The 21,742-nt window shown below is 45.0% G+C and overlaps 1 protein-coding gene across 5 annotated transcripts in view; it reads right to left on the bottom strand.

The window, feature by feature from the left end:
- The window catches only part of SYT17 (synaptotagmin 17), a 76,907-nt gene that overhangs the window by 20,796 nt on the left and 34,369 nt on the right, over positions 1–21,742 (bottom strand). For 4 of the 5 annotated variants that reach the window (XM_016185341.2, XM_060172887.1, XM_060172886.1 and 1 more), the window contains 2 exons: positions 13,073–13,193; positions 11,407–11,562 (listed from right to left, as the gene is read on the bottom strand). In XM_016185341.2, the coding sequence (XP_016040827.1) occupies positions 11,407–11,562; positions 13,073–13,193 (277 nt within the window). Of the gene's footprint in view, positions 1–8,741; positions 9,693–11,406; positions 11,563–13,072; positions 13,194–21,742 lie in introns of those variants that run through there. The other variant, XM_060172888.1, reaches the window with a different exon arrangement.

Genomic DNA, 21,742 nt, shown 5'->3' with positions numbered 1-21,742 from the left:
GCGCTACCACCCGATTCCCCTGCTTTATGTCTTAATTCTTTTCAGACACCAAGTTGGAGACGCTACCATGACACCAACCTGACTTCCCTGGGCAGACAACCCCACCAATATGTCTTGGAACCCCATCTCTCCAGAGCTCTGCTCCACTAGGGAAAGATAGAGACAGGCTAGGAGTATGGATCAACCTGCCAATGTCTATGTACAGTGGGGAAGCAATTACAGAAGCAAGACCTTCCACCTTCGGCACCCTATAATGATCCTGTGTCCATACTCTCAGAATGATTAAGAATAAGAAAGCTGGGAGTCGGGAGGTAGAGCAGCAGGTTAAGCACACATGGTGCAAAGTGCAAGGACCGGCATAAGGATCTCGGTTCGAGCTCCCTGGCTCCCCACCTGCAGGGGGAGTCACTTCACAGACGGTGAAGCAGGTCTGCAGGTGTCTGTCTTTCTCTACCCCTCTGTCTTCCCCTCCTCTCTCCTTTCTCTCTGTCCTATCCAACAACAATAATAACTACAACAATAAAACAAGGGCAACAAAAGGGAATAAATAAATATAAAACAAAAGAATAGGAAAGCTTCCAATGGAGGGGATGGGATGAGGAACTCTGGTGGTAGGAATTGTACCCCTCTTGTCCTATAGTCTTGTTAATCATTATTAAATTTAAAAAGAAAAAGGCTGGTCTCTAATTTTTGATAATTCTAACATCTGGGTGTGCTCATTATTATTTTTCTCTAAAAATCTGCCAGGTTTTTCTGGCTTTTTATAATTCAAGTAATTTGAGATTATATCTTTGACATATTTAAAATTTTTTATTATCTTTATTTATTGGATAGAGACAACCAGAAATCAAGTGGGAAGGGGGATAGAGAGGGAGAGAGACAGAGAGACACCTACAGCCCTGCTTCACCACTCATAAAGCTTTCCCCCTGCAGGTGGGGACTGGGGGCTTGAACCCAGGTACTTGCATACTGTAACATGTGTGCTCAACTAGGTGCACCACCGACTGGCCCCATCCTTGACATTTTTTGTTGCTACTGTCACTCAGGGCTTCACCTTTTAGTATGACTTTTGTTTCTGTTTTGAGATAGAGACAGAGAGAGGATAGAAAAGACCACCGCACTGAAATTTCCCTCCATGCAGTGGGAACCAGGCTTGAACTTGTGTTACCTGCATAATAAAACAGACCCCTTCTCAGGTGAGTTTTTTCACAGTCCTCTCCTGGACATTTTGAATATTATGAGGCTTCCAGTCTTATGTCAATCTTACTGAGCATGTTTTCTTCTTTTTAATTTGCAGCAGGAAATTAATTGATCAGTTAGGTTCTGACCCCCAGTACTAACTTGCCTGCTGTGTGCTGTTATTCCAATGCCAGTTCAGGTTCCAAAGCCTCTGTAGCCTATTCCTACATGTCCTTCATGTGTGTCACCATGGGCTAGTTCTCTTTCCTGTAGCTCAGTTCCCTAAGTCTTCCTGATGAACTGTTGAAGACCACATCCGTCTTCACACAATTCAGGAACAAACTGAGATACATATCCATTTGTGAACTCCCTTCTCAAGCTGTCTCCTTTATAAGGTTTTCCCCAAACTCTGGCTCCCAGGGGCCCACCTTCTTGGTCTTTTGGCTAGAAAGCAGCAGTGTTAGTATCCTCACTCCTCCTCTCACTTCTCATGACCAGGTCTGGGCCCAGAGCCTGATGCCTCCTGCCGGGTCCAGAGAGTCACAGGGAACATAAACCGGCCTGGCTTTGGCGCTGGCTGGCCTAGGCTTCATGTTAATCCTTGGCAACTCTGGGATGATGGGCAGGAGGTGAGAAGTGGTGGGGAGACAAGCAAAGGCAGCTGGGCTGAGCCATTATTCCCAGAAGTAGCAGCACTGCAGCTCTCCCGACACACATGATGATTAAAACAGCAGGTAGGATTTTCCAAGTGACTGCTTCTGGGAAGGACAGGTCCATGTGCTGATCTGCCTTTAGTCCTCATAGTAGGAATAATCTGCTTCATTTTACAAAAGAGAAAGCTGGCTTCAGAGAGATCGTGTGCTTGAAATCACACCGTTGGCTAATGGTGGGACCAAGATTCAATTCCAAGTCTGTGTCATTCTAAATTCTGATCTCTAACTATCACCACCACCATTATCACCACTACCACCACCACCACCACCAAGACCACTGTTGCCGTCACCACCATCACTACCATATAGCTGGCATTTCCTCAACACTCACTATAAACCAGACACAGTCTAAAGCTTTTTGTGTGAGGTACTGAGATTGGAAGCTTGGAACAGAGGAAGAAACTGAAGTTCAGAGAAGCTTACACCACATCTATTGAATGATAAGGGTGAAATTGAAAACATCTTTATTTATGAATGAGCGAGCATATGTGACGCCCGGGAATCTAACTCAGGACCTGTGCTTGCAAGTCCTGATCTCCACTGCACCATCTCCCTGGCTGCTAAGAGGAATGCTGATCCAGACTATCTCACTCCCCTCCATACTCTGAGTGCTACTGTTTCTCCGGAAGGCATGAGGGTCTGCGCCCAGTAAGTCAGGTTGAGGAAGTATGGCCAGGTGTGTGTGTGTGTGTGTGGGGGGGGCACAGTCTAGGGGACCTCAAGCTCCAGAAACAATCCACAATATCTCCCCCATGAGAGAGTCTCGGGTTCTTGCAGACCAGCTTCCTTTTCTCTCCTGTACCAGAAACCCTGAGTGCCTCCACTGCCCTGCTGCCCAGATTCTGCCACTGTGCCAGGTCATTCTCTGGTGCCCAATCAGCCCAGGAGTCTTTCCAGGCTGGAAGGTGGCAGCACTGTCCTCCAGACCTCCTGTCTCATTCTGCCTCCCCACCCAGCTCATCTCTCTAACTGATTCAATTAAACAATTTGATGCTACAGCTGCAGAGAGCCAGGCAATTATGGCAAACAGACCAGGTGCCTTGGAACTCTGGTTCTGCCAAGCAGACAGATAGGTGGGAGGCAGAACTTTCTCAGCATATCCTAGCCAACAAGGGCTGCACAAGGGGCCCACCTGGGAGCTCTGGGAAGTGCAGACCTCCCCCCTGCCCCACACCCCAATACAGATGCCCCAGCCAAGCCCAGCAATCACGACTTTATTGTATTATTATTTTAGCAATCATGACTTTAAAGGCCTCATGTAGTACTGATACCCAGACCGGGTAGGGAAGCCTAACAGTAGGCAGAAATCAGAATCACTGTGTCCAGGAGAGCATGGAACTTAGGCATGAGGCTCCTGGCTCTGCTTCCACCCCTGAATGCATGGGCATGTTGTTCTGGCTACTCCATCTCATGGAATAAATAAAATGAACCTTTTCTTGTGTTGCCAGAGCATCAGTACTCCAGGCTGACTTTTTCCAGATATATATATATAGAGAGAGAGAGAGAGGAGGGGGGGAAGACAGCAGAGTGCCAAAGCTTTCCTCAGTGCCACAGTATGCAATGTGGCATGCTGGCATCTTGAGCCTGGGCTGTGTGGATGGCAAGGCAGGCATACTGCCAAGTAAACTACCTCACCCGTCTGTGAAATTACATATATATATATATATATATAATCACTGCAGAGTGTTTGATTCTTTCCAGCACATATTGAATTGAAGGAATTCAACCCCCCTCCCCCACCCCATGCTCTGCCTGGGCTTCCCATGGTTCTGTTCGCCAAAGTTTGGTCTGTAGATCCTGGGTGCTGCCAGCAATGCAGAATCCCAGGCCCCACCCACTCCCACCCATCAGGCCCCGCATTTTAACTTAATTAATACTTAATTCCCAGGAGATGAGTGTGCTTGATCAGGTTTGAGGCACAAGCTCTCTAGTTCTAGCTAGATACACTAAAAGGTGGCCAAAAGTTGGGGGAGGGGACAACCTGGGAGAATTACTCAGGCTCTGTGGGATTCAAGCTTTATTTTTCCTTCTTCCTTCCTCTCTCTCTTTAGCTTCATTTCTCATTCTCTCCATTTCTTAAAATTGTAAAATGCATATAATGTAACTTGACAATGCTCACTACTTTTAGCTCTAGCGTTCAGTGGCATCAAGTATATTCTGTGGCATCAAGTGGCATCAAGCATATTCATAGTGCTGTGCCTCATCACCACCACCCATCTCCATAACTCTGCCCACCTTCCCAGATTAACCTTTGTACCCACCAAACAGGGGCTCCTCACACTCCCCCAGCCCCTACATTCTCTGTCTGTGTGACTGTGACTGTTCGAGGTACCTCATCTGAAAGGAGCTAGGTAGTAGCCGTCCTTTTCTATCAGGCCTATTCACTTAGCTTAATGTTCATCCTCAAGGTCCACTCTTGTTGGAGTGTGAGACACAACTGTCTTCCTTTTACAGCAGAAGAACATTTGACTGCAAGTATAGACCATGGCAAAGGGCACTTGGGCTGTTTCCACCAGTTGTGAGTAATGCTGCTTTGAAGATGCTTTGCACAAATCACTGAGTCACAGGGGTATTTACCCAAGAGTGGAACTGCAGGCTCAGGTGGCAATTCTGTTTAATTTTTTGGAGAGTCATCATCAAGGTTCACTTCCTTTCCCCTCTCTCTTCCCACTGCTCTCCACCTTTCTTCCAAGAATAGCCCAGTAAACCCATAGCTAACTCCACTTGACATGAGTTCAGCAAACCTTTTCCTAGAAGCCCTTTGGACCTCAGCTGTCCAAAGACAAATCTGACCTTCTTTTCTTTTTTCTTTTAATTAAAACTTTTATTTATTTATTTATTTTCCCCTTTTGTTGCCCTTGTTGCTTTTATTGTGGTTGTTGTTATTGATGCCATCATTGTTGGGTAGGACAGAGAGAAATGGAGAGAGGAGGGGAAGACAGAGAGGAGGAGAGAAAGACAGACACCTGCAGACCTGCTTCACTTCCTGTGAAGTGACTCCCCTGTAGGTGGGGAGCTGGGGGCTAGAACCAGGATATTTAAGCTGGTCCTTGTGCTTTGCACCACTGCGTTTAACCTACTGCGCTGCTGCGCTACTACCTGACCCCCTCCCTCTTTTCTTTTAACCCCCCACTGCAGAGATCACCTGATGATAAACTGCAGCAGAGCCCTGCACCCACACAGGAGGAAGTTGATGAGAAGGCCCTGCCCACCAGCTAATCGCAGGCTTCCCCAGGATTCTAGGCAAACAGTGCAACCTGACTTTCCTTACAAAGTGTTTGGAAACAAGCTAATGGGCTGGGTTTCAGTTTGGAGGCGATAGTTCTTTCCCACAGTTGATTTTTTTAAAGCAAGTTAGAACTTTATGGATTTAAATCCAGGAAGATCGTAGCTTCGCTTTGCTATCAACTCAGTTTACATTCCTTTATTATCTCAGCGGGAGCCCTTTATGTAAAATGCCACTTCAGCTGGGATCTTCACTCCTAGCTGAGGTTCAAACCCTGACTAGGCATTAGGAATATTTATATAATAATACAGAGATGCCTGGGACTTGAGTTGGTTCCTGCTGAATCTGCCTCTGGGGAGTGAGCTCTGGTCACTGGGCACATTTGAAAGCTCCTGGGTGATTCTGAAGTACAGTCAAGATTGAGAATCTTTTACTTCAGTGGGCAGGGAGATCTGAGATTCTTTCTTCTCTATAAGGAGAATAGACAATGTGATTTAACTTTGGAAGGGGCTTCCCACTCCCAAAGCTGCAGGCCTCAAACCTCAGTGTTCAAATGAGAAGAAAGAACCAGGAGGTTTCTTTGTGGGTAGAGCACAAGACTTGCACCCCTGAGAACCTGGGCTTGATCACCATTACCACATATGGCCAAGTGCAGTGTCTTCTGGTTTCTCTTTTTCTCCCTTTCATAAGACAATGCATCTATTAAAAGATAAAGAAAACCAGAGAAGCAGACCTTGTCTGGCAGGTATAACTGACACTCCCCTGCTGACCACTGCCTCTTCAACCTCAGGGTCAAATGAGAGGTGTTTGAGGCTTCTTCCTTATATGCTCCATAGGTGAGATTTAAGGGGCTATAACAGAACCAGACATCAAAGTTCGACATCCTTGAGGAAACACTCACGAAAGACATGTCTCTGATATCTGATTACTGTAAAAAATGGCGACTAATCCCTAGCACTGCAAAAACGGTATCATCTGTTTTCCATCTACACCATGCCTCGGCCTCGCGTGAGCTTAATGTGCAGCTTGGCGATACGAGAATCCGGCATGAAGCCCAGCCAGTCTATCTTGGCGTTACTCTCGATCGCACCCTGTCATTTCACGAACATCTCATAAAAACTGCAGCAAAGGTGGGCGCGAGGAATAACATCATTGCAAGACTGGCCAGCTCCTCATGGGGCGTGAGCGCTTCCACACTACGATCATCATCTCTGGCATTATGCTATTCCACTGCAGAATACTGTGCCCCAGTATGGTTCCGTAGCCCCCATGTCCACTTGGTCGATTCCAAATTATATTCCTCCATGAGGATCATTTCTGGAACCATCCGTTCCACCCCGGTTCCATGGCTGCCAGTTCTTAGCAACATCGCCCCGCCAGATATTCGTCGGGATGCGGCATCATCTAAGTTCATTTCCCACGTCTACACTCAACCGGACCTGCCAATATACGCGGATATCTTCGCCCACCCTGTCCAACGCTTGACGTCTCGTCACCCAATCTGGTCCCCTACGCCTACACTGAACTTCTCTGTTCCAGTCTCTTGGAAACAGAGCTGGCAGTCAGCTGAGGTCAAGAACAAACACCTCATCACAGACCCCTGCAAGCATCAACCCGGCTTTGACCTAGCACGTTATGATTGGGCCCTCCTCAATCGCTATCGAACAGGCCATGGCCGGTGCGCCGCTATGTTCCATCGCTGGGGAGCCAGAGACGACCCGAACTGCCCCTGCGGCTCCAGACAGACTATGACCCACATAGTCAACGACTGCCACCTCTCCAGATTCAAAGGAGGTCTCGAAACTTTACATCAGGCTCAACCTGACGCTGTTTGACTGGCTACTATGGAAGAAGGGCAAACGCTAGAAGAAGAAGAAACAGAACATATGGGGCTGGAGAGATGGTTCACCAGGCAAGGCGCATGCCCTGTTATGCATGTAGCCTAGGCTTGAGGCCTGGCACCACATGGGAGGTGCTATGGCACTGGAGGAAGCTCTAGTGTTGTATCTCCTGTTTGCTCTCTTCCTGTCTCTCTCTGTGTGTCTCTTTATCTGAGTGAAAAGCAGCCTGGACAGTGAAATTGTTCATGTGTGAGGCCCTGACTCTTTAATAAAGCAAAAACAAAAGCACCACAGTCTCTGAACTACATGTAGAAGTGTTTGTGTTTCTGTGTATTTTCCTGGTGGGTAGGTTCTCTACAGTTCTTACCATATTCTCTGAATCTCTGCCACCTCGCCTCCCTGAATGGATAACCTCTGTTTTTATCATACTATATACCACACAATGGCATATACAGTATGGTATGTAATAGTTATTAAACAATAAAGAGATCAATTCATTTTTGCATTGGCCTGTGCCTGGTCATACTCAGTATTAATAATGATAATGATAATAATAATAATACCAAAAATAAAAGAAAGGCTCCAATTGATGTCCATAGGACAATCTGGGGAGTCGGGTGGTAGCACAGTGGGTTAAGCGCATGTGGAGCGAAGCACAAGGACAGGTGGAAGGATCCCGGTTCGGACCCCCGGCTCCCCACCTGCAGGGGAGTCGCTTCACAGGCGGTGAAGCAGGTCTGCAGGTGTCTATCTTTCTCTTCCCCTCTCTGTCTTCCCCTCCTCTCTCCATTTCTCTCTGTCCTATCCAACAAGGATGACATCCATAACAACAATACAACAAGGGCAACAAAAGGGAAAATAAATAAATATTTAAAAAAAAAAGAAATTCTTTTTTTTAAAAAAGAATGATCTGGACCTAAACTAGTGCTGAAAACCTGTTTGATCCACTACCATATTCTCAGTTCTTGGAGACAGTGTTTGGCGCAAAGAGTTTGCCTACCACAAACTTCTGGAATGAAGGAATACCTCTAGAAAGGAAGTGAATCCTCTGTATGTGTATAATATTTACATAGAAAAGGGGAAAAAAGCACGGAAAAATGCACACCAGGGCATCAAAGTTCACACTTGCAGGAAAAGGGCCTAGAAAAAGGAGGAGGAAGAGGGGCAGGTTTATTTTTCTCCTAGACAAAGGAGAAGGGAGAACAGCTTTTTCCTTCATCCCTTTCCTTCTCTCTCTCTCTCTCTCTCTCTGTCTCTCTCTTTCTCTCTCTCTCTCTTCCCCACAGCACTGCTAAGTTCTGGCTTCTGGTTTTACTGGAATATGAACTTGGAACCTTTGTTGCCTCTACCATGAAAGACTTTCTGCATAACCACGATGCTCTCTCCCCAGTCTTGAGGTTCTTTTCTAAAACAACAGTTCTCTGATTGATGGTTTGCTGAGCAAAGTGCTCAGCACTAGTTATGTGCTGATGCCATATATTTTTTTCAATGCAGGACTGAGAAATTGATCAATGGCCTTATGTGTGCAATGTTGCCTTCCTCTAGAGATATGTATATTTAGAGAGAGAGGGAGAGGAGAGAGGAGGAGACACCTAACCCCTGCTCTACCACCCACTGAGTTCTCCTTGGTGTTGTCTTTGGTGCTCCCATGATGCCTGAGTGTCATACAGAGAAAGGCATACACTCTGCCCAGTGAGCAGTCTCTTAGAACCCTGTTGATCTCATTTAATCCACCTAACAATTCTTTGAAGTGTCTTTGATTTTTAAAAAATATATTTATTTATTTATTTATTTTTAGTGAGGGTGGGGAAGATATATACAGAGACATGACAGAAAGAGGTCAGAGCACCACTCAACTCTGGCTTTGGTGGTATATGGAACTGAACCTCGGATTTTTGCAGCCTTAGGCCTAAAAGGCCTTTTTGCATGACCATTATGTTGTCTCCTCTACTCCTTGAGGTGTCTTTGTAAAATTTTGCCCATTTTGCAATGAAGAGTGCCTAAGCAATAAGTCTTCCCAAGGTTACAAACCCAGAACCCAAGTCTTGACTCCAAGCCCCATGCATTTAGTCCCATTGTCCATACATCTTTTGGTTGTGATTCTCATTATAACAAGCATGTGGTACTCTTGTCACAAATGCTTCAGTAAAATAGAGTCACATGGAGGTTCTCCATGTCTCCCCCCCCCCCCCCCCCCAGTCTAAATCACACCATTCAGCTCTGTATGCTCAGTAAAGATTTAAAGACTTAGAGATGGCTATTCCACACTCGGATCCAATCTTGGCTCAGTATCATTAGGAGGCCCGCCTGGCACCATTTAAGGATTCAATACAATCACTGTCTTCCGTTTTGACCTGAAATCTTGGAGAGAGGACCTCATTCGTAACTCAGTCTGGGCAGCAGCCCTCACAGGCTCTGTCAGATAGAATCAACATGTCTACTTAGGGCAGGCGCCTTCTGATTGGAGGCAGGCTCTTCAGTGATAGGCCCAGAGAAAGCCTAGAGCGAGCCCTCCTCTGTGCACAGAACATTTGTAGTCTTGGTGAGGGGAAGCAGTCAGCTCACACTGAAGAAGCCTGGCAGGGAAGGGTTTTTGTCTAGGGTCTGCTATCTTGGGAGACCTGCAGCCCAGGATCTGAGACCAGATGTAGACAGATGAGGGTATCCAGTGATCCTGGAGCAGAAGTCCTCACAGAACGATGTCAGAATCCCAGTGCCAGCCATACCCAGATCCTTGAGGAAAGACAGATCCTTGCTCATTGTAGCTGCAAGGTCAGAGCTTAAAACCTGACTCTTCCAGCTTGTGCCCCTGGGGCGGCAGAGGTGAGGGGGGAAGATGGCTGTTTAGATTTGAAGTCTCGGTTCCTCTAAGGTGCTGAGGATGTTTATGGGTCAAGGTGGGTTACCATGAATATTAGCAATAGCACAGGTGAAGTTCTGACCAAGAATAGGACACAGGAAACAATAACCATTACGTCTATGAACATTATGTTATGATGGGCAGTCCTCAATGGTTCTGAATGACCCCTACCTCTCACCAGTCACACCTTGTTTAGTCCCCTCTCCATGAGTGTGAGCTGGATCTGGTCAACAGATTCTTTTTTTTTTTTTTTTGTCAATTGCTTCTAATGAGAAGAATAAGGTAAAAGTGATAAGATTAATTTCTGAGACTCAGTTACAAAAAAAGACACTGCTCTCCATCTTGTTCTACTCTGGCTCCCTCACTTATACTCTGGTGGAAGTCACTTGCTATGCTGTGAGTTCCCCGGGGAGGTATTGAGAAGGGTCACTGGCTAATACCCAGGAAAGAACTGAGGTTCCCCCCCCCCCCACACACACACACGAATCTAATGCAAGGAACTGAGTCCTGACAACAACTATGCAAGTGAGCTTAAAAGTCCTCCTCAGACTTTTGCTGAGTCTTCTGATGGTAATGCAGCCCTGGGCAATACTGTGAAAGAAGCCTTATCAGAAAGCCATAACCAGAAGCACTCAGCAAAGCTATACTCGGAACTATGAGACGATCAAGATTTAAGTTATTAACTTTTTTGGGGGGGGGCAATTTGCTATGCAGAAATAGATAATACACTTTAGAAATAATAGATTATTCACTGAAAACAACAGACTTCATTCAACCAGAGAGTGGTCTAGGAAGCATCCATATAAAATGTTATGTCCACCAGAGGTTGAAAAATAAGAACTGAAAACGCAAAGCAGGATTTGGACTGGAGTTGGTGTATTGCACCAAAGTACAAGACTCTGGGGTTGGGGGTGGGTGGGTGTTCAGGTTCTGGAACATGACAGTGGAGGAGGACCTAGGTGGTGGTGGTGGTAGTGGTGGTGGTGATGGGGCTTAGATTGTTATGTGGAAAACTAAGGAATGTTACACATGTACAAACTACTGTATTTTATTGTCAACTATAAACCATTAATCCCCTCAATAAAGCAACAAACAAAACAAAAAATAAACTAATGAAAAATAAATAAAATGCTACATCTTTGGGGAAGCCTTTTAAAATCTTCCTGAGTTAGGTACCTTTGTTTTTCAGTGAGGCTATAAGCTACTTGAATCATTAGATCATCAAAGCTAACACTTGGAGCACTTGTTATTATTCCAAAGTTGTAAGTCACTTAATCTTCACAACAAACCTATAAAGTGAATACTGTTTTATAGATCTAGAAACAAAGACTCAGAGGGAGCTGTTTGCCCAGGGCTTCAGTAATTAAAGTGGAAATGCCAGAAAACCTGATTCCATAGTTCACATTTGCAACAATTATGCTATAGGGTTCTATGAATCTTGCCCAAATTCACAAATGGTAAGTGGATTCAAACTCTGAATACCAGACACAAAGTTCTTAAATATTACCCTCTACAAATACCATCTATGTCTAAGGCAAATTGAATATGGCTCATCCTGAGTTCATCTGAATTTGGAACACTACCTACCTGTAAACACAAGGCTGGCATTTTCCAGTTCTTCTTGGGGAACTTTGAAGCTGAAGGATTCGTTATAGAAAGGATCAATTGTTCCTCTTAAGAAGGATGTCTTCTTTGTTTTTACCAGCTTGAGTCCATGTACCAGCTGAATTTTCACAAAGGGGTCTGGGAATTGGACACAGCATCACAGAATGTTGGAGATGATGAAATCCAACCCAATCATATATTCAATTTCCCATCCATCCATCTTCCCTTCTGATAATCCAACCACCTACCCATACTGTCATCTCTCTGTTTTTGGCCATTAGTTCACCCGTCTTTTTTTCCCTCGGTCTAGACATTCACCCATTTTTTGTATTAATCCACTTTTCCATCCATTTTACTCTTTTTACCCATTTAGCTGTTTACCTGCCTGTATTTTCCTCATTCTAGTCATTCAATATGTGTTGCACTCTTCCTATGTGATGGGGCATCATGTTCATTTTACAGAGGATGAAGCTGAGAACTCAAGATAACTAAAAAAAATAATTTGCTGATGACTTCATGAGTGGAGGAAGGAGTCAGATCCAGGTCTTTTCCTGGTTTTCCACTCCTACAAAGCCATTATCACTGGAGAATGGAGATATCAGGACTCTAATAATCATTCTTAAATTGTTTTTATACTTTATGAAGAGATTCATGTGCATTCTCTACTTTACAATTTATTTAAACATTAATTTATTTAATGAGAAGCCAATTTTTCAAATGGAGAACTGAGGGCTATAAAGGTTAAGGAACTTCCCCAAAGCTATATCATTTACAAGCAGTAGAATTGAAATTTAGTTCCAGAAAGTTTGACTCCAGAACCCTTCATCATTTTATCATGAGGATTCTCCTAAATTGAAGTGAGTGTAAAACTCTCTAGCCTTCATATAATTCCTTCATTCAGCCACTTCAAAACCTGTTTTTATATAGTGGGTTTTGAGAACGCAAGTTGTCACTTTAAAGCAAAAGCAATTTATTTCAGTTATTGCACTTAGAGAAGACAGTATTTCCACCACTGGAATGAAGAGATAGATCCCTGTGACCCTGGCTGGTTTATGATAATAGCTTTTGCTGTCAGGGGAGACACTACATACAGAGGGAATGTAATCCACCCCATTTCATTAAAAGATGTGTTTGAGTCAGTTTCCTACAAAGTAGACACTTTAAATATGACAGTCTTTTTGGAGCTGGGATTTAGACAGCCTCATGGTACACTTAGATTGAACCAGAGAATCAAGCCTCAGGGTGTGCTGATTAGAAAGCAGCGTCAGTGCCCACCACCGCCACCTGGAGCACCATGTCTCCATTACAGGCATAGTCTGCAGAGAAAGCAAGCAGGAAGTCCACCTAGATTTCAGCAGTTGTCATCCCTGGCCTCTTCAAATCCCTAATTCAGACTGACCGGCTTCAACCCAAGAGATTACTGCTCTCTCTCTCTCTCTCTCTCTCTCTCTCTCTCTTTCTCTCCACCCCCTTCTTTCTTGGACCAATATCCTAATTCTGGATTCTATCTGTCTTCACAGGGTCTTATTGTCTAGGATGCAGAAAAAGAAAACCAGATTTCCTGTGTCAGCTACAGATGTCTTATTAAAGAGAATGGTGGTGGTGGTGTGTGTGGGGGAGGAGAAGGGGAAGAGGCAGTGGACTGTACCTGAACCTTGGCTCACATCTGTCTGAAGAAGTTGCTTGGCTCGAATGACGTCAACATTCAGTCTCCCAGCACTGGGGAGATAATTGAGTGACAAAAGCAGCTCCCCTAGCTCTACTTCATTCTGTGGAAAAAGGAAGTCAGAGTTATTTACTATCATTTTGCAGCTACCATACTGGAAATGTATTCCAAGTGTCACAAATGAGCTTCTGAAGTAGATCAGGTGACAGCTAGTTCGTTCGTTTGTTCGTTCGCTCCTTCCTTCCTTTCTTCCTTCCTTCCTTCCTCCCTACCCTCCTCCCTTTTCTTCCTTTCTCTATATATTTATTTATTATGAGAGGGAGGGAGAGGGAACCAGAGCACTGCTTAGCACTGGCATAAGGTGGTGCTGGAGGCTGGACCTGCAGGTTGTTGCTCTAATAGGCTGAGCTTCTTCCAGCTGTGGGTGCCTCTTTCTTTTGATTTCTTTTAGCCTTTTCCCCAATAATTTTCTTCCTTTTTTAAAAAGAATTTATTTATTTATTCATGAAGAAGATAATAGAGAAAGGAAGAACCAGACATCACTTTAGTACATGTGCTGCCAGGGATTGAACTTGGGATCTCATGGTTGAGAGTCCAATACTTTATCTACTGTGCCACCTCCCAGACCACTCAATAATTTTCTTTCCTCTGTTTCAGAGAGTTCTTCTCTTGCTACATCCAACAGCACCAACATATATAAAGAACATCAAGAGTGATAATAAATAAACACTATGTGTCAAGTGCAAGCAGTCTTCATGATGAGTCTTTGAGGTATGAGTATCACACCCATTTACTAGATGAAGAAACTGAGGCCTGGGCAAAGGAGAGAGCATAAAAGTTATGCAAAAAGACTCTCATGCCTGAGGATGCAAGGTGCCAGGTTCAATCCCCCACACTACCATAAGCCAGAGCTGAATGGTAATTTGGTAAAAAAAAAAAATTATAGAAAATAAACCAATAAAATACTTAAGGAACTGAGGCTCAGAGGGATTAAGTAATATTTACAAGGCTGCACTGTTAGAATGTGTCACTGCCATTTGAACCTGGGAGGCTGGTTGCAGGTATTCTGACCACTATGCTCTTCTGTTTTCCAACAGGATACCTAAGGGGTGAGACAGCCCCACAGAGAGACTGGATGAGAAACCAGGCCTCCACCTACAGTCCACAGCAAGCTCACATTTCTAGCCTTTCTACACCAATCATCTGCTGTAACCTCTCATCTAGAGTACCTGTTCCCACGATGTCCACATCATTTTGTAGGGAATTGACAGAAGCACCAAGTGCATGGCTGCAACCTTCCAATATCATACCAAAATCAGAAGTCCTGCCTCCCACCCCTTTTCTGTCTGTTTCTGTATTTTTTGAAATGAACTTTTCAGTCACGTATAAATTAAAGAGAACAGTATAGAGCCAGAGAGATAGCTCACTGGGTAGGTTGCCTGCACAGCCATGCATACCACCCAGGTTCAAACCCTGGCACCACATGGGAGTTGTTATGGAAACAGGAAGCTTTGGTGTTGTGGTATCTCTTCGACCCTCTGTCTATCTGAATGAAAAAAAAAAAAGTGGTCAAGAGTGTTAAGATCATGCACATGCAGAGCCAAATTAAACCACAAAGAAACAGAAAGCAAAGTAGATGTCCTTTGAGATCCACTAGCTCCGTTTGCAGCACTGAACTCCACAGATGTGTCCACACACGTATTAAGATGTACCCGATGATACTGACTACAGCTCTGTAATTCTTTTATTGATTGATTTTTTTCTTTTCTTTGTTTGATAGGACAGAGAAAAACTGAAAGGGGAGGGGAGACAGAGAGGGAGAGAGACAGAGGGACACCTGCAGTACTGGCTTCACTACTCGTGAAGCTTCTCCCCTGCAGGTAGGGGAGCTAGGGCTCCAGCCCAGGTACATGTGCATGGTAATATGTCTGGCCCCTACAACCCCATCGTTCTGGCAGACTGGGACCCTGGGCCACCACAGGCCAGGCTGGTGAGAAAGACACAGTTCCTGTTTTCATGGAATGTCCACTGGTGGGGGGGGGAATGGACCATAAATGGACTCAAAAGAACATAAATGCAGTGACTGCAAATGATGCTGATAACTAAGAAGAAAAGTCCAATGTGGGGGGGTGGATGAGGAGACTTCCTGGAGTGGCTTTGATTATGGTGGTGATTATATGGGTACATTTGCCAAAAAAGAAATCAATAAACCATATATTTAAAATATATATTCATATGCAAATTACTCTTCAAAAAAGTTGGTAAAAAGGAGGAGTCTGAAGTAAGCAAAGAGGGAAGATTTGTTTTTAAAAAATTATTTATTTATTCCCTCTTATTGCCCTTATTGTTGTAGTTATTGTTGTTATTGATGTCATCGTTGTTAGATAGTACAGAGAGAAATGGAGAGAGGAGGGGACGACAGAGAGGGGGAGAGAAAGACAGACACCTGTAGGTCTGCCTCACCGCCTGTGAAGGGACTCCCCTGCAGGTGGAGAACCAGGATCCTTATACTGCTCCTTGCACTTTACGCCACTTGCGCTTAACCCACTGCGCTACAGCCCAACTCCCGAGGGAAGATTATTAACACTTGTCGAATCTGGTGAATGGGTACTTGGGTTTTTTGTCTTATGTTGGAAAGATTTCATTAAAAAAAAAAAGTAAATATAGAGTAAAAAGAAAGCAAAAAAAAAATTAAGTAAAGTAACAGATGGGCAACAGGTCCATGTGGGGCTTGTAATGTTAAGCAGGTGATTACGCCAGGTGTCTCGGTGGGTGAGGTGAGGCTTGTGAGAGACCTGAAGAAAATGAGGGGAGAGTCGCAAGAAACAGAGGGAGAGCCATAGGAAGTGGAGGGGCGTGAAAACAAAACAGAGGAACCACCAAGTGTGGAGGGGGAAGAATCAATCCGGTGTGGTCAAGAACAGAGGCAAACTCACTGCTGATGCAGTGTGGCCAGACGTGGATTTTGAAAAAGTCTGTGGGAATCAGAGAAAGCTACCCGGTGACTGACCCTGTGGGAGTCTGCCCATCCAAGCAGCTCATACAGGAGATGGAGAAGGAAGCACGAGGCCCCCAAAGTTGGCTTCTGGGCCCTCATTGCTTAAAGTATCCTTAAGTCCTTTATGGGGTGGAAAGACCTTTCTAGAGTAGTGAGAGCTTTCACCAGTAGAGAGCGTTTTCTAGAGTAGAGAAAGTGGCTCTCTCCCTCCCCCCACTGGGGCCATGAATCCCAGACTTCCAACAAAGAAGCTTCCTGGTGTCATCTCTTTCTGGGAAGGTTGTTTTTCATCTTAATAATAATAACAAGGCTCTCTTTATTCTCATACGAGGTCCCTACCCTCTCTAGGCTTGCCTCGCCCCCAACGTTAACTAGGTTAACTAGGTTAACTAGGTTAACTAGGTTTCCAGGTTTCCTCTTTTTTTCTTCTCTTTTCTCTTTTCTTTTCTTTCTTCCTCCAGGGTTATTGCTAGGACTCTCACCATGAATCCACTTCTCCTGGTGGCCATTTTTCCACTGTTGTTGCTGTTATTATTGTGTGTGTGTGTGTATCATGTATATATAGGACAGAAAGAAATGGAGAGAGGAGGGGAAGACAGAGAGGAGAGAAAGATAAACACCTGCAGACCTGCTTCATGCTTGTGAAGCGATCCCCTGCAGGTGGGGAGCCGGGGACTTGAGCAATGAGCCTTGCGCCAGTCCTTGAGTTTCATATCATGTACATTTAACCCGCTTGGCCCCATTTTCTTTCTTTTTAAAAAATCATTGTTATTACTAGATAGGACAGAGAGAAATTGAGAGAAGAGGGGCAGATAGAGAGGGAGAGAGATAGAGAGACACCTGCAGCTCTGCCTCACTGCTCCTGAAACTTCCCCTGCTCGCAGGTGGGGATTGGGGGCTTGCACTTGGTAACATGGGTACTCAGTCTGGTGAGCCATCACCGGCCACATAGCTAGGTTTTCATGTTGTATTTTTCCAGGGAAGTGTTCCCACTGTTCCAGTTCTTGTTTCTTTACCTCTTCTTGGGAATGATCAATCAATTTTCAAGACAGTCGTCTGGAATTCAGGGAATAGTTGGTAGGGGGGAAAAAAAGCTGGTTGAGCAGATTCATTTCATAAAGTTTACTCATAGACCCTGCATCCTAGGCACTGAGGTAGTCACGATTCCAATTATTCTGGCAAAGTTTTATTGAGAAACCACCCAAGCTAGACATGGATTGCTGTGTGCTGAGACTGAATCTCATTTCTTTCCTTCGACAGCTATAGATGCTTCCATTTTGCAGAGAGAAGAAAGGGTCACAGAGACATTCCAACATACAGCATAGGACTTGTATGCCTGAGGCCCAGGTGGTTTTAAGTTCTATCCCATATACCAGATCTGAGTGATGCTTTGCTCTAGCTCATTCTCTAGTTCTTATTAAAAAACAAACAAAGTGGCAGATGAAGAAATTCTAGTTCAGAGAAGTCAGGTGATGGACTGAAGGGCTGTGTAAGTAAAGACAGAATTCAAGTTCAGCTCACACACTAACTCTGACCCCCCGCTGCTAGTAATTATCCCAGCTACCTGTAATTCACAGTCTTTTGAGAGAAAGCAGGCAAGATATAAAAACAAATCACAGGGACCTCATTCTCACTAGGATGGCTATAAAAAAAAAACAAACCAGAAAAGAACAAGTGTTGGCACAGACCTGGGGAGACTAAAGCCTGTGCGCGGCTGGCAGAAATGTCAAAACGGTAGAGCCATACACTTAACAGCTTGACAGATCCTCAAAACATATACATAGATTTGTGTGACCTAGAAAATCTCACTCCTAGGTAGAAACATAACAGAGGACATCTGTCCACATAGAAACCTGCACGCCAAAGTCCACTGCAACGTGGCTTACAAGAGTCAAAGGTGCTGGAAACAGCCCAAATGTCTCTCCATGGGTGAGTGGATCAGCAAATTGTGGCCTACCAGACAAAGGGCCAGTTTTCAATCACAAATGGAAATCAAGTGTGACACGTGCTACAATATGGTGTACATGAATCCCAAAATATTGTGTGAGGTCAGAAACAAGATCACACACTACATAGCTGCATACAGGAAACATCCCCAATAGGGAAATCCACAGACAGGAAGCAGATTGTGGTGGCCTGGGTCTGGGGGGAGGAAGGAGTGGAGAATATCTGCTTACTGCGTCTTCTGTGGGGCGATAGGAGTGTTCTGGAGTCTAATAGAGGTGATAGTGACATAGCACTGAAAATGTACTGAGTGTCTCTGAATCACACACTTGAAAATGGCTAAGTTGATGTTAATCTGAATTTCACCTCAATTTTTTTTTAAATGATAGGTCTGAGGCCAGGCAGTGGTGTACCTAACTGAGCGCATAAATTACAGTGCACAAGGACCAAGGTTCAAGCCATTGGTCCCCATCTGCAGGGGGAAAGCTTCACGTGTAGTGAAGCTGTGCTGTCTGTCTCTGTCTTTTTTTCAAATCTTTATTTATTGGATAGAGACAGCCAGAAATTGAGAGGGAAGAGGGAGGTAGAGAGGAAGAGAGACAGAAAGACACCTGCAGCCCTGCTTCACCACTTGCAAAGCTTTCCCCCTGCAGGTGGAGGCACCAGGGGCTCGAATCCTGGTCCGTGCACACTGTAGCATGTGTGCTCAACCAGGTGCACCACCACCCGGCCCCCTATCTATCTATCTCTATCTCCTCCTCCTCTCCCAATTTATCTCTGTCTCTATTCAAAATAAATAAAACTAAAAAGTTTTAAAATAAGATAAGTCATACCTAATTGTTAAGAAGCCATGCGGCCCACATCCAATGCAAGACAGACCAAAGCACAACCCTCTCTGGAGGGGTGTGGTCTGGGAAGGCTTTCTGGAAGAGGCATTTGAGCTAAGCCTTGCAATATGGTAGACTGAGTTGACTTTATCATGGCAATCTTTTCAAAATATATACACACATCCAATTATTACACTGCACCCCTTCAACATACACTGTGCTATATGTCAGTTATATCTCAATAAAGCAGGAGAAAAAAAAAGGAAAGATAGGACCTTGCCTAGCGAAACTAGCAAGGAAGGGCACTACAATGGGTGGAACAGAATAGGGAAACCTCTCTCTCTCTCTGATTCTGGGATATCATTTTAGGCCAGAAAGTGATTTTCAAAATTGTATTAATTTATTTTAAATTATTTTTATTGTTATTTATTTATTATTGGATAGCGATAGAGAGAAATTGAGGGGATCATAGAGGGAGGGAGACAGAAAGACACCTGCAGCCCTGCTTCAGCACTCGTGAAGTTTTCCTCCTGTTGGTGGAGACCAGGGGCTTGAACCAGCGTCCTTTCACACTGTAATGTATGCTCTTAACCAGGTACACCACAGCCTGGACCCTGGGAAACTCTTTTCTGCAGTCCCATTGCACCTTTGTTGCTTTGGTCTTGAAGCTCCTATATCATAGCATGAAGTGCCCAGCAGTTAGATCTTTATAATACAATTGCAAAGTATGGTTAATTTGGGTTTTAAATTAAATGAGTGATGATTTTCTATAACATTACTATCACCCATTTACATTTTGTTTTGAGTGTGTGTGTATGTGATTAAGTGAGTAAGACAGAATACATGTATGTTCCAGACCTCTTAGAAATAGGGAATGTCCCCACTTCTACTTCAATTCATTCATTCATTCATTCATTCGTTCATCCATTCATCCATTCATCCATTCATCCACTCATCCATTCATCCATTCATTCATTCATTCATTCATCCATTCATCCATTCCCAGAACATTGCTCAGCTCTAGCTTATGGTGGTGCTGGGGGTTGAATCTGGAGCCTTGGAGCCTCAAACATGAAAGTCTTTTTGCATAGCTATTATGCTATATCTCTGACTCCTGCTATTTCCACTTCAAGTATAAGAGAAATCCTTCAAGGAGAAGAATTTGATGTTTGATTTCAGAAGTAAAGGATTTGTGGAATGAGACCATAGCTGAGGTCTACAGTTGGGAACTGCCTTTATATGGAACGACACAAGATGAAAGCCCCACCATTAGCAGGTCTTAGGGGGCAGGGGTGAGGGAACAGTCTCAAAGTTGTATCTTAGCCTGACTGTGAAAAAAAGGGATGAGCACTCTGTGTGGATGCTGTGGTTGGTTGCTACCACACTTTGGGGGGTGGGTGGGCATAGTGCCCTCCACCTTCTCCACAGTCTTCATTCTGTTCCTTGAAAACACCACACAGTTCCTGCCCTAGGGCTTATCCCTACTGTCCCCTCAACTTGGGACCTCATCTCAAAAGTCACCTCCTCCTTGGGTTGGTACACAGTTCACCTGCTAGAGCACATGCCTTGCTGTACATGAGGCCCTGGGTTTGGGTCCTGGCAGCACAAGGAAGAACCCTGGAGAGCCCTGGAGGAGTTCCATGGACGCTAAAGCAGTGGTGTCTTTCCTTTCTCTATTTCTCTCTCCCCTTTGCCTCAATAAAATAACATCAAAAGCAGGCCAGGAGGCCTTTGGGCAATTCCCTGTATAAGTGAGGCCCCTGGGTTCATTTCAGCATCCCAGGTAAACAAACAAGGGTTGGTGAGAGCTCATTTGGAAGGGTGCCTGCTTTGCCAAGTGCATGACCCAGCTTTGAACCCAGCCCCCATGACACTGGGGGAAGCTTCAGTGCTGTGATGTCTGTTCCCTGTTTGCCTATCTATCTATCTATCTATCTATCTATCTATCTATCTATCTATCTATCTATCTAAAAATCAGCCTAGAGTGGTGAAGCCCCAGAAACAACAAACAAGTGACCTCCTCTTGCAAGCTTTGTATAGCCACCCCCCAAACTGGATCCACAGCATCTTGGTCACAGAATTTTGTATTGCTTTCTTGACTCTTAGAATCCATCAGATTTGCTACTGTTACTGATGCCAGGACTTCACTGTTTCTGGCCAACTTTTTCAGATTGGAAGGGAGAACGACAAAGACAGAATCAGGGTGGGGGGAGAGACACCACAGCACCAAAACTCTCCCCAGTGCTACAGCATCCCCATGTGGCATATCTGGGGCTGGAACCTGGGTGGCACACGTAGCCAAGTAGGCACACTCCTCTGAGTGAGCTACCTCCCTGCCCTGGTTTGCTGCTTAAAATGTGGTTCCAGGGTCTTGTAAGGCATTATATCACTGCACTGAGGCCTTCCCAGGCCAATGTTCTCACTCTTCTCTCTCAGAGAAAGTCGGGAGAGAGAGGGAGAGAGAGGGAGAGAGGGAGCGGTCAGGAGATGAGAGGTTCCGCAGAGCCGCTCCATCAGTGCTGTCCACATGCTCCCCTGTGGTGCCAGGGCTCTGAGCCAGGGCCTCTCACACAGCCAGGCATGTGCCATAGGGGGTGAGCCACCTGCTGCCACCTGACATCTTCTGTTCTCAGAAAGGCGCAGGCAGTACCGAGGCTGGCACCCCTATGCACTGAGCACCTGGAAAAACCTCCATGGGGGTGACCACACCATGCAGCCCCAATCAGAAGCTCCCTGCAGCCACATCCTTGACCCAGAGGGGTCAAGGGCACAAAAACTGTCACCTGCCCCAATCAACCTCAAGGAAGGCAGCAACAGTGGGAGGAGGACAGAGTTGTCGCCTCTGCCTCTTCCCTTTGCCAGGCACCGGCACAAACAAACAGG

Source organism: Erinaceus europaeus, chromosome 15, assembly GCF_950295315.1.
Source record: "Erinaceus europaeus chromosome 15, mEriEur2.1, whole genome shotgun sequence".
NCBI classification, from domain to species: Eukaryota; Metazoa; Chordata; class Mammalia; order Eulipotyphla; family Erinaceidae; genus Erinaceus; species Erinaceus europaeus.
This window is presented reverse-complemented; position numbering and strand designations above follow the sequence as displayed.